The following is a 12812-nucleotide window of genomic DNA, read 5'->3' on the forward strand; positions in this document are numbered from 1 at the left end:
ATCTGTCTAGTTAATAGACCCTCTATATAAAATCTATACAGGCAACACCCCCAGCTGGTATAAAATAGTTTCATTGGAGCACCACCAGTTTACATCACCTGAGGATCTGGCCCAAGGTTAGATCTGTCAGGGTTTGGCCTGTTGTTGAATTTCTCTTTTCTCTATTTCCAGATCCCATCCCTAAGCCCAGTGTGAACGTCACTTCCAGGGTCAACGAAGATGGATGGTGCAATGTCACCCTGGAGTGCATTGTGGCTGCCACCCAAGTTACCTACCGGTGGTGTGAGAATGAAAAGGATTTAGTGGGCAAAAGTAGCAGCACACTGGATGTTCAGTTAAAGTCAGAAAGTGACGCGTCTTACAAATGCATCGTCAGCAACCCCGCCAGCGAAGAGACAGGCTTCATCTATTACAGAAGCCCTTGCACATGGAATGGTAACATTCATTTGCTTTTGTTTCTCTTGCCGCGTCTATCTGGCTAGGGAGCCCAGCTATACAGCCGCTCGGGTTAGGGCTCAGTTGAAGCAGGGCAGCTGTGGGTTTGGTGACTCTTGAGGGAGAGTCTTGTTCGCTGGTCCCCAGTGTGTATTTCCCCCCACGGGGGACCCCAGAGCAGCCTTCTGCTGACCTGCCCTGGGCTGTGAGTTGCGGTGAAGCTGCAGCCACCGTGGTGCTAGGTTGGGAGCGCCATGCTGCTGGGGGTGCTGCGTGTTGGATGATGGATCCTGGCCACGCAGCGTGATGCCGCCCAGGCTTGGAAGGGCCGTGTGTGCCTGTGACACAGGAGAGCCGCCTGCTGCTGCTGTGATGGGCAGTTGTTCGGGTGATGGGCTGAGTGCTCAGGGGGTCGAGGCCTGTGCTTTGGAGCTAGAGGTCACGGGGACAGTCCCTGGCAATGGCCCGAACAAGTAGGGTCCATTAGAAGCACCAGGGCAGGGTGTGGTGGTGTCTGCGTCAGCACAAGGTACAAAGTGATGCAGCAGGGGGGGGGGGGGGGCGGGCGGTGGGGAAGGCGCAGTGCAGACTCTGTATTCTAGGGGGATCCCAGAGGATTAGCCACAAGGACGGTGCCATTGCAACTGGACACTGGGTTCCAGAGCCAGCAGTGAGGTTCTGGGAGCCTGTGTCGATAACTGGGGGATCCTCTGGGTTTTGGAGGTGTCTCGTTGGCTCATTCTGCACAGGGAGGAGAGAAATGTCATCCTGGGTGATTGAAGCAGCAGGGGGGCTCTCTCTGTACCCACTGGGAGACACGAGGGGGGGAGCGCTCAGGCCTGGGACAGGGCTGCTTTCCCTGTGTTTCGCTGGGCATCCTCTCCTTGCTCCCCTCTCCTTTGACCCCTGTTCAGCCTTGGCCCCAAAGGCTACCCCCTCCTGTGGGTTTTCCATGCCAGGGGCGAGGCTGCCCATGTGTATTATTGGCTGGCATAGCCTATAAATAACAGGCTCTTGTCTTGTTTCAGAGAAGAACTCAGCCGTGCCCTTGTCCCTGGCTCGGCAGACGGCCGATTCCATCCTGGCGTTTGGATTTCTCCTCCTCGTCCATAACTGGGTCTAGGGCTGGGGAGCCAAGGGAACGCAACGAACCCCTCGATTGCCTCTGCCTGGTGAAACACACAAGACCAAAATGAACACCAGAAATAACAGTGTCCGACAGCCATCCACCATCTTGCCAACACACTGGGGATTGAACCAGGAACTTAGAGAAATAAGAGGAAGATGATGTTGCGGACAGGGCTGGCTCCAGGCACCAGCAAAGGAAGCAGGTGCTTGGGGCGGCCAATGGAAAAGGGTGGCACATCTGGGTCTTTGGCGGCAATTCGGCAGCGGGTCCCTCAGTCCCTCTCTTCCTCTCTGAGCTGCCGCCGAAGTGCCGCCGAAGAGGAAGAGAGGGAGCGAAGGACCCGCTGCTGAATTGCCACCGAAGAATGAAATGGTGCGATTGAGCTGCTGCCGAAGTGTCGCCAATCGGCTTTATCTTTTTTTTTTTTTTTCGCTTCACCGCTTGGGGCCGCAAAAAAGCTGGAGCCAGCACTGGTTGCGGAGACAAGGCCCACTACTTGGGTGCAACAGAAATGGGCCCAATAAAGGAGATTACCTCCCTCGCCTTGTCTCTCACGCAGCCTTGTCCCTGGCACTCAGCGATACATTAACTTAATTCAAGAAGGTTAACCTGTATTCAGTAAGGGTTTGTCCAGGAAATTGCCTCACCTGTGACAAATTATGAGGGACCTGGGAGAGAGGAAACAGTCCTGGGAGAAAGAAAAGCTGGGAAGCCTGCAGAGAGGTCAGGGCAAGGAAGCTCCCCTCTCTTCCCAACCGGGGATGAGCTGGGAGAAGGGGACCAACGGGAGAGCTGCAGACTCCTGTTTTAAGAAGAGAGGTAACAACTGCCTGAATTAACCTGCTCCAGAGGAGGGTGGGGGTTCCTGCCACAAGGAGAGATGGAGGAGGGGTAGCCCCGGCTGGGAACAGGGCACAGGGGGTGGGCTTCAGCGCAACCCCAAATGCCAGGAGAACCTCTGCTTTATTAAAGATGTTTGTTCTGGACTATTTGGCACCAGCTTTTATTAGTAAACTCGTCCCCTGGAGAGTAATATTGAGTCAAGCAGCCTGAAGTGGAGTTACTGGGTTCCGGAGCAGGGAAACTGAGGCAGGGAATGCCACACTTAGCCAGAAGTAGGTAATGCTGCCGGGCAGTCACACCCCGTGACAGTAACAAAAGGGGCAGAAGCATGAAAGACAGAGTGAGTAGGAAACAAACAAATACTCATGGCCCCACCGTGACATTGGCAGCTTAGCCCACAGCTCACGCTGCTTGCTTGTTGTGATGCTTTGGGGAAATCTCTCTAATTTATGACTTTGTTGTGATGTTACGAACTCGCTGTATGTACCTTTACCAAGCTGCAAACTCCATATGGAATGTGCAGCCTTTTGGCATCTCTGTTGTCCTTTCAACTCCATGTCGGAACAGGACAGGGTAGGGGCAGCGGCCTAACAGTAGGGGGTCATTTAACTTAAGTGCTCGCCCATTGAAATGTGATCACTCTCAACAACGGACTGGCTCCAAACTAGGAAAACTAGGTTAGCCGGGGTGAGGTTGCCTGGCAGTGAAGACACCTGTTGAGGGTGACAAGGGAGTCACATGACAGAGAAGACTGGAAGGTTATAAAAAGGGAGGCACTGATCTAGTTGGGGATCATTTTTCCTCTGCTCAAAAAAGATAGGAGAGAAGCAATGGAGCATGTAGGTGCCTAAGGTGGGAGCCCTGCCTACCTACTGCACATAGCTGGATCAGGCACTGAATTAGAATCCAGGGTTCTAGTCTCAGCTCTGCCACTGACCTACCTTGGGCAAGTCACGGTGCCTCTTGGTGCCTCAGTTTCCCCTCCTAACTTTGTCTGGTTCATGTAAACTCTGCAGGTCGGGGACAGTCTGGTTATAGCACCTAGCACAACAGGGCCCTGGGCATCCTTGTGGCCTCTCACACGGTTATCATACTAACAATAACACTGATTGTGAATTGAGACCCTTTTTATTGGTTAGCAGATCTTTACCTATTGCCCTCAGCATGGGAGTCTGCTTGTTGGATGCAAATGTTCAATAGCTGGTTTCAATGAGCAATTTTCAGGAACTGTTCAGTTCCCGCTATTTCTGATTGACAGTTAACTGGTTGCTAGGAGCCATGGTATCATTTTTGCTCTCGGGGTTAGGTACCTGAAACTGTCTTAGAGAAGTATCTGGGATGACATTTTAGGTGACTAACCATTTACAGTAAAAGGCTGAGAATCTTTCAGGATTAACAAGCATTTTCATAATGACCTGAGAGTCCTCCAAAGAATCACGAATAAGATAACAGCAAGTCCTCCTGAATGGCAGGCAATGCTGCAGAAATAATAGCATGCAATCATCTAACTAATTAAACTAAAGCAGACTGACTAGGGGGCAGAGTTAAGGTTGCATGGACATCACCAGCCAGACCATTTGCAGGCTTTCGAGTGCTGAGCAGGGTGAAATACTTCAGGCAAATAACTTTTATTTGACCAAAAATGCAGCTTTGGGCTGACCAAAACAATTCAGGAATTCTGGTTGATTTTGGTGAATTCTTGCTCAAGAATAAAGAAACTCAGAAAAGTCTTCCGATGGATGTTGTGGAATTTCCCTCCGATTTATTTTAAAAACTCTTTAAAATATTTAAAAAAAAAACACTCCAAATAAAACAAAACAGTTCAGGTCGGGTGATAAGTTTCATTTGATTCAAAATGATTTTTTTCTTTGATTTGCTGAAAAAAAAATTGAGGGTCATCAAGTCCAGGTCCCTGCACTGAGGCAGGACCTAATAAACCCAGACCTGCCCTAACAGGTGTTTATCCAACCTGTTCTGATGTATTTTCCCCCACTGAGGAATGCACCCATGGGTGCCACACATACACACTCCTGTCTTTGTTGTTGTTCTGAATTTTCTCAATCAGTTGCACTCCAAACCTCTTTGTCCTACTCCTTCCCTATGTGTTTACATATTTAATGCCAGTGGCCCTCCACTGCTGGTCCTTCCTGGATGCAGATTGATGCTTAGACTCCACTTGCAAGGTGATTTTTTTTCTCTCTCCTTCTTTCCCTCTGGCAGGGAAGGGGTTAAATCGGGGTGCAGACTCTTTGAAGTTGGTGGGGAGGAAGGAAGCTGTTGGAATGTTCCATTAGCCTTGCAAAGGGAGGGGGTGTGGGGGGAGCTGTTCTATAACACGGTTGTACAAACGAGCCATAAAAATAATCACCAGCCTCACAAGGGTACATCACTAGACATGAGTGTGCACAAATGTGAACTGAAATTGTGTCTGTGTTGGGGGGGGTGTTAATACCGGTAGATTCCTCTCCTCTTCCTCCCCCCCCCAAGAAGAGATGGTTCAGTCACCTGTTACAGGTGAGACATACCTGGATGCTGACTGCCATGGTAACTGCTCACCATGGGGGACAGGTTTGACCCTATTAACCCTCAGAATGCTGGTTTGCCCCCAGGCATTTCACACCTTGGGCACCAGCCAGTTCCTGCCGGTTTGGGAAGGGGCCACCAGGGGGCGCTGTGCTGGGTGCTGGCTCCTGGCCACTGGGAGCACCTGGTCCCTACCTATCTCCCCTCCTGCTCCATCCATCGCTCTCCTGCACCCCCATCCTCCCATTGCAGAGGACAGACGGGAGGAAAAGGAAACCAGCTAATGCCACTTTGCTCCCCTCCTGCCCTGTGCATGGCTGGCAGCAGCTCGTCCCTGCACCCTATTGGGGAGGTCCAGGGGGCAGTTTGTCTGTGTGGGCAGGACAGCCAGGGCTTGGGATGCTGTGGGGATGGGACTGTAAAGGGGAGACAGCGGGAGGGGGCAGGGGAACAGGGCTGGGGGTGGGGGTTGGGGGTGGAGCTGCAATGGGGCTATATAAAGGATGAAGGGGGAGGAGGGGTCAGAAGAGGAGGGAGGAGGGAGAAGGGACCAGTGTGTGTCTGTGTGTGCGGGGGGTAACATAGGTATCACAAGGATATTACTCAATGGCTAATGCAGAGCATGGCCCAGCGGCTAGGACACTAGCCGGCGACTCTGGGTCCAGTGCCCAGCTCTACCAGACACTCCCTGTGTGACCCCGGGCAACGCTCTGAGTCAATTGGTGCCTCAGTTTCCCCACCTGTACCATGGGGATAGCAGCACTCCCGTGCCTCATAGGAGAGGGGAGGGTTAGGGTAACTGTTAGCGACTGGGAAATGCTCTGGTCCTGGGGTGACGGGCAGCCAGGTAAGTAGCCGAGACAGAATGTGAAGGTGGGTATTTAGGGGCTAGTTCACCTCTCTCCCAAAGTGATCCACAAGATGGCAACATCTGCGAGACACAGGCCAGTTGTGAGAAATCTGGGGCCCTGGTACAGGCCCCCCCCCTCTTATTTGGCCTCATTTACACAGACATTAGAGAAGTTTGGGGGGGCCCCTGAGCTCGGGTCCCCCCTTTTCCTCCTGTCTCATCTGCCCTGGAGAGAGGCTTCTCTAGGGTTGGCCACGGTCCTAGCCTAAGGCAAAGTGGTGTGCTGGTCTAGGCTGTCCGGATGGACTTGCCGTGTGGACAAGGCGCTTCCTCTCTCTGGGATAATGACAAGCAGCTCCCTGGAGCGCTGGGTAGTGCTCATGCAGCACTTTGAAAACCACAACACTAGAGATGGGCCGGGCCTAATCTGAACTCAGGAGCTTCCAGAGCCAAACTTCCAGCTCAGTATGATGTGCCAGGTCTTGAACCCAGGCCTGGGAGTCCTGACAGCTGCTGCTGCATCCTGGCCCCCACACCCAGTGTCAGCTGAAACCTAGAGTGCCCACAAGCTGGTAGGACTATAGCCTCAGCCAAGACTCAACCCATGGGAGCCCTGATTGGAGGATTGTCCGACTCCACTGATTGGTCCAACCACACTATTTAAGCCAGAAGGAAGAACAGGAAGTTTGTCTGAGCAATAATGTGGCTTCCTGTTGTGGCTGCACCCAACCTGTTTTGCTTTTGCCTTCTCTCGTTTGCACCCTGCCCCTGCTCCATGTTCAGTCCTTGCCTCTCCTCCATTTCCTGCCCTTATGCCTCCAGTTACCCGCCTGGCTCTGACTCTGGCCTCCAACTTCTGACCCTGATTGTCTTGCCCCTTGGTTCTGCCATTTGGTATCTGACCTTGGCTCTGACTCTGGTCAACTGATAGTTGCTTCTGATACTGACCCTTGGCTTCATTCCCCAACCTGGATGCCTGCTCTGCCCACTAGACCTGACTGCTGCTCTGACTCCTAGGCCAGGTCACTTACGGCCTGGTCCATAACAGTCTGTCCCATCCCAGCAACTCACCTGTGTTGGACTTTGGCAGCAGGGCTAAACCATACAAAAATGGCCAGTGGGTTTCTAATGACCCAAAGGGACCTCGGTTTTATGTGTCCTCTTCCTCATTAGTTTAGAAAAATGAGGCACAGGTGGTAAAAGTGAGACATTGTGCCCTGGGAGAAGTAATGTAATTGGCTTTAATTGCGTTCCTCTGGATTTATGCTGGTGTGAATGAGAGGAGAATCCGACACTAGGACTGACGTAGCTGGAAGAGGCTGGATCAGAAAAGTTTGTGAAGTCTTTCCATGACCTCCTGTGTCTTGATAAGTCACAGCTGCCAGCCCCCATTACAGACACACTCAGCCTGGGCCCCTGGTCAGAGCTCAGGGTATTAGGGTCATGATTAGAAGACCAAATGCAGCCTTGTGTACGTAAGTACCAGATTTCTCCAAGCGCACCCAGCAGCAGCCACTTTGGCCCACTTTATTTGGGTGCTGCTGAGGAAATCCAACCCTCCAGCCTTCTTCTGTGAACAGCTCGGCTCCCAGAGGCTCACCTCGCTTTCCTCTTTCCCACAGAGCGGCCCCTCCTGAGATGTCCTCCTAGGACTCTCTGGGAATGTCTAGGAGAAGCTACTGATTTGATGTTAGGATGGTGATCCTGGGACTATGTTGGCTGCTCACGTGCCTCATCCTCACAGGTAAAGAGTGTGTGTGTGTGTGTGTGTGTGTGTGTATATATATATATAGCTGGTTGAGAATTTTCCATTGGAATGAAGAAACAATTTCTGCAAAATCAAAACTTTCTATGGGAATTCTTTAATTTTGTTGAAATCTTTCACCTTTTCCAATTGAAAATTGAGGAAAAAAATTTTTCTGGTCATTTTGACCCAAATCAGAATATTTTGTTCTGTTGAATTGACCCAAAATGTTTAATTTCGAATCAGTTCAACAAAATGTTAAAATAGCATTTCCCTGTCAGTCCATTGCCTCATGGGAGTTGTAGTTTGGGCCTCAATTCTCGCCTCTGGGCCAGGCTCCCTGGAGGACTACATGTGCCATAAAGCAATATAGGCTTCCCTCTTACCAAGCTGTGTGGTGCATCATGGGAGTCCCATGACTCTCAGTACATTATGGGAGAGGAAGCCCAGCCCAGGCCATAGGCATCCAGCTCTCAAGTTACAGCTTTGAAGAGTCAATGTGCCTCAGTGGGAAAATACAGATCAATATTGAACTGATTTGAAACAAAGCATTTTGGGTCAGTTTAACAAACTGAAATGAAACATTGCCATGCAGGAATGTCAAATGTTTTCAGTCCACACTGCTGAAACTAAACCCTTCGATGCTTCCAAACTGAAATATTCCAGGATTTCCATTCTGCAAAATAACTTTGAAATGTTGGCTTTTCATCTTGATGTGGGATGGAGAATGAATGTTGAAATATTGTTGTTTCCCAGCGAATGGAAACTCCCAGTTTCCCTCAATCCATAGATAGGTGGAGGAACGTGTCTGTGGATAGAGAGGCATGCATGGGGTTGGATGGATAGATAGATAGATAGATAATATCGAGCTGCATGAAATATCTCATCAGACTCAGAAATCAATCTCACTTTAAAGAACTCCGTTCCATCAGTTTCCTAACCTCTCTCTTTCTTTCTGTGTTTCTAGATGCACGCACCACCAAATCCCAGGCGATCCAGCTGACTGGGATGGTGGGAGGGTCGGTAGTTTTCCCGTTCAAAGTTCCCCCATGGGTGCCCGTGGAGACGATCGTCTGGAATTCGGTCACAACCCTCGCCACGTTTACCCCCAGGAAAGGGAAACCAGCTGCAGTTAAAGTGCTGGATAAACGCTACATAGGGCGGTTGAGGGTCTTGGACCAGACCTATTCTCTGGTGATTAGCAACCTGAGCATGCTGGACAGGGGCATATACAGAGCGCAGATAAACACCGAGTTCACCACCACCGTGACGGAATACCTGCTGCGCGTATACAGTGAGTGTGGGGCGGGGGGGCTGCTGGGGGTCGTTTGCTCCAGCTAACGGTTGAGCTATTGGTCTGTGGAGTTGCTCCTGCTTTTCAAAGGTGCTGAAATCCCGTGGCTCCCCTGGATTTCAAGAGGAGATGCAGCTGCTGAGCATCTCTGGAAATCAGACCAGAGCGAGGGAGAGGAAAATCAAACTCCCTTAAATTCAAATTGTGTCTCTTTCAAGAGCTTTCCTTAAACAAAGACCCCTCAGGCCACTTTCCTCCAAGGGTCAGCAGGGAGCTAGTCAGCTCCTTTGAAGCTCTTTAATGCGTGCATGGCATTCCAGCGCTCAGTTTTAATGAGGGGCTCATGCTAATTTCTCATCTTCTGCAGCTCAAATGTGGATATAACCGCCCTGTGGGTAGGTGTTTATTTCAACATAAATATATGTTTTTAACGAGATTCCCCATAAAAATATTTGTACATAACATCTAGCCCCTTAGACACGCCCATGTGTAACACTTGTCATCGTGAAAGAGCTTAGCAAATTATGGGCCTACCCCTCCTATTGAAATCAAGGGCAAAAATCACATGGCAGCAGGATCACCAAAGCCCATTTGGGGCGTGGTTCCATGCTGCATATGTGGGTCTCCACTGCGTGGACCTTTGAATCTCAGGGCAAACGTTCCTGGCCGTGTGGCAGCTGGGTGAAAATTTTCTATGCAAACTTTTTTTTGAGGGAAAACTGAGTTGTTGAATAAATGGATTTTATTTGCCTAAAGTATCTGTTGGAAAACTCACCACCCAAAAACTGAACATTTTTTGGTTTTCACCTGGAAACAAAGCATTTTGATTCGGCTGTCCTGCCATGGTGCCTCATGGGAGCTGTAGTTTGATGGCCTCACTGCCTTGTTCTCCTCCACAGGCTAGGCTCCCTGGCCAAACTCTGTCTCCCATGATGCACTACCAACTTGCATGGCCTCCCTTCTCTAAGGTGAGACCATAATGCATCATGGGAAATGTTGTCTGATTAGGAAGCCTGGCCTGTAGAGGAGAATGGGGCCAGGAGGCACCTGAACTACAACTCCCATGAGGCACCACAGCTATATTTCAGAATTGAAATATTTCAGTTTTCAATTTTTATCAAAAACAGAGAATATTCCATGTGGACCCCACCCCACCCCGACACACACATTTTCTGATCAGCCTGATGTGTGACCTCCATTAACAAAGAGTAATTCATTGTCTCCAGTTAGTGGCTATATCATATGTAGAAACTTAGGTTGCAGTAGGAGACTCATATCTTAATGACCTGGTCCTTTAATTCATGTAGTTTAGACTTTCAGATGCAGAAGGATCGGTTCAGTCCTGCAGAGGACCCCAGCCAGAGGTGTTCTTCCAGAATAACCTTGCGTATATGCTATGTAAAGAGATGAGAGGGCTGGGAACCTGTGGAAATGACCTGGGATTGCACAAAGGGGATCAAAGCTACGTGCAGCGCAGGGAATCCTCACTGCTCCCTTTCCCGTTTCGTGTTCCCTCCGACACGCAGAGAAAATCCCAGTCCCAGATGTTGCCGTTGCCATTCTGAATGGAACCTGCAACCTCCTGCTAAACTGCTCTGTCGCCGAGGGAGCGGAAAGCGCCACCTTCATCTGGACGTACACCCGCAGGAGGGTCATCCAAATCAAGGAAGGACCCACCCTGCGCATCTTGAGCCGGCCAAGAGCTAAAGACCTGGTCCACACCTGCCTGGCCAGGAACCCCGTCAGCCAGGGCTCAAAAACGATCTCCATAGAAGACTATTGCGGTAACGTCCTATCTAAGCATCTCTAGGAGCAACCTGAAAGGCCTGGGGTCCTGGGGTCAGCATGGCCATGGCAGGGCTGCGTGGGTTACGATCCCGCTGCGTGAAATTCACCTCCGTGCAGAGAGCCCGCCGCGTGCCTCGGCCCCACCTAATCCTAGATGCAGGCCCCTATCCTTATAGAACCATGGCAATGGCCCAAGCCTTTCAAACCCTGACTGTGGGCATGGGCCAGGGCTTCATTGCAAAGTTTTGTTGGCACAGAGGTGCTGGTCCATGCCCCTGACTGACAGAGCTGGGCCAGCCAAAATACCCATGTAAGTGCAGCTGTGCCGACAAACGAGTCCCTTTTGCTGATCTGGCCTGTGTCGTTCAGGGAGTGGCCTAACTATACTGACAAAAGATCTCCTTGTGCTGCTATAAACTGTCCTCAGTAGGTGGCTCTGCTGCACTAGCTATACCAGTAGAGCTGTCTCAGCAAAGCTTGTCTAGTGTCGTCTGTCCAGCCTGGAGAGAGAGACGGTCTGCCGCTCCCGTGCCCTGCCTCTTGCCCCGCCACTTACACCAGTCGAGCGTCTGGCCTCAGGAGGTCCCAAAAATCCCTTTCTCATTTACTAGCATTTTGTACCCCGTTGCGCTGGTGTAAATGCCTGCACCGGGTTGTGAGCTGTCTGGGGCAGAGACTGTCATCTTGTTTGGTGTTTGTACAGCACCTTGCACCACGGGGTCCTGGGCATTACCGCAAAGCAAAGAACAAGTAATATTCAGGGCAATAGGGAATAGGAGTGAATAGCTGCTTTCGTAGGCAGAAAATAACCCCAGAGACCTAGAGCTGCTCATTGCAGAGGCAAATGTTCATGTTGCGTTTGTCTGTTTCGACAGAAAGTGGCTCACCGGCATCCATTTTCCAAGCGCTGAAGGCAACGTGCTTCTTCGTGTTCTTTGGACTCCTCTTCAGCATGACCGATATTCTAAAATAAGGCCCACACGCTGCTGTCGAATAACGCCAACTGCATCCAAATGCCACCAACCCTTGCTGTAAGTTGCCTGAACTGCAGCCCTTCTAACCTGCAGCTGGATGCGAAGAGCTGCCGCTGCAGAACTTATTCCTGTGGCTTTTAAAAAAGCTGCTGTAGATTACAAGCAGCAAGAGAGGATGCCGAGGCCTTTCCCATCTGCAGGCAGAAGATGATAATCTCCTAACATCTCCGCCTTATGGGCATGAAGCATCACACCTGCGATCCAGCCAATAGTGTGATTATTTGCTCATTGTGTTGACTCCTTTTTACCAATAAAATGCACTTCCCAGTCAGGCCTGAAATTACTGATGGGCTCATAAAGAAGTGGGGCTTTTTTCCCAGTTATGCCAAGGCTCTGGGTGTTGCTGTAATTTATGCTCGGAGTGGAGTAAAGGGGCCTTAGTGAAAATGAGACTCTATCCCCCCAAGATCTTCAGCTAATAAAGACCCCTCTGCAGATCAATGGGCCTGATCCTCCCCCGGCTTGCACCCCAGGGGCTTGATTCACCATTGTACTATGCCCGTGGTTGGTGACTGCTGTGGTGTGGAGCAAGCTGGTGGGCAGGAAACCCCTCCCCATTTAACTGCCAGCTTCCTCTCTCACTCATTTCTGCATTTGAGTTCTCAGCGCATTTATCTGGGTGGGAGGGGGAAGAAAGCCAGTTAGAGGGGGGCAGTGGTGTTACCAATCCCCCACATTCAGAAATCAGGAACCAGCCCATCCAGAACTCCTGCTTTGTGAAACACATAATACTCAGTGTTGGGGGGTTTTTTTTCTTTGCCTTCTGTGTTTTTCAGCTTTAGGGTTCTCGCTTTCAAGCCTTTCTCTGCAACCACGGGGGGCTAGATCCTTTTTTAAAATGAAAGCCGAGATTCTCAGGAAGCCACCTTCACCCGGGAGCCGGGCTTGCAGAAAACAGGACAAAATCTGGAGAGTTGGTAGCACTGGTGGCAGCTTCCCTGCTGCCCAAATTGTTAATGAGTGGGAGCAGAGGAAGGACCTTCCTAAGTGCAGAAGATGGGGAATCCTTTAGCTTGGCTTTTACACTCTGGACTGCCACGTGGAACAGCCACGGGATTTCTTTCTTACCTGGCCTTCTCAGAAGCTCAGCTTGGGCTCTAGGAGACACTGAGCTTCACCCTGGGGTATGTGGCTTCCTGGGTCTGAACTAGTTCGAGTCGCCCGTCCCCACT

General features: G+C 50.7%; 1 protein-coding gene across 2 annotated transcripts; it reads left to right on the forward strand.

The window, feature by feature from the left end:
• Window positions 1-4907: 4907 nt before the first annotated feature.
• On the forward strand, window positions 4908-11911 carry LOC123351672 (SLAM family member 5-like). Of its 2 annotated transcripts, none has more exons than XM_044991194.1 (5): window positions 4908-4951; window positions 7403-7524; window positions 8492-8818; window positions 10345-10602; window positions 11482-11911. In XM_044991194.1, exons 2-5 carry the CDS (start codon window positions 7476-7478, stop codon window positions 11577-11579), a joined length of 732 nt encoding a protein of 243 aa, XP_044847129.1. In that variant the 5' UTR covers window positions 4908-4951; window positions 7403-7475; the 3' UTR covers window positions 11580-11911. The 2 variants fall into 2 exon arrangements, with proteins under 2 accessions (XP_044847129.1, XP_044847130.1); XM_044991195.1 differs by having other exon boundaries at window positions 4938-4975.
• The last annotated feature ends 901 nt before the right edge of the window (window positions 11912-12812 follow it).

The sequence above is a fragment of the Mauremys mutica genome, chromosome 17 (assembly GCF_020497125.1).
Source record: "Mauremys mutica isolate MM-2020 ecotype Southern chromosome 17, ASM2049712v1, whole genome shotgun sequence".
NCBI lineage: Eukaryota > Metazoa > Chordata > Testudines > Geoemydidae > Mauremys > Mauremys mutica.

Bases quoted from the DNA above. Each gene is read 5' to 3' on its own strand.
- LOC123351672 (XM_044991194.1), top strand. From the start codon at position 7,476: ATGGTGATCCTGGGACTATGTTGGCTGCTCACGTGCCTCATCCTCACA. The intron at 7,525-8,491 runs GTAAAGAGTGTG...CTGTGTTTCTAG, and splicing joins CACGTGCCTCATCCTCACAG to ATGCACGCACCACCAAATCC. The intron at 10,603-11,481 runs GTAACGTCCTAT...CTGTTTCGACAG, and splicing joins CTCCATAGAAGACTATTGCG to AAAGTGGCTCACCGGCATCC.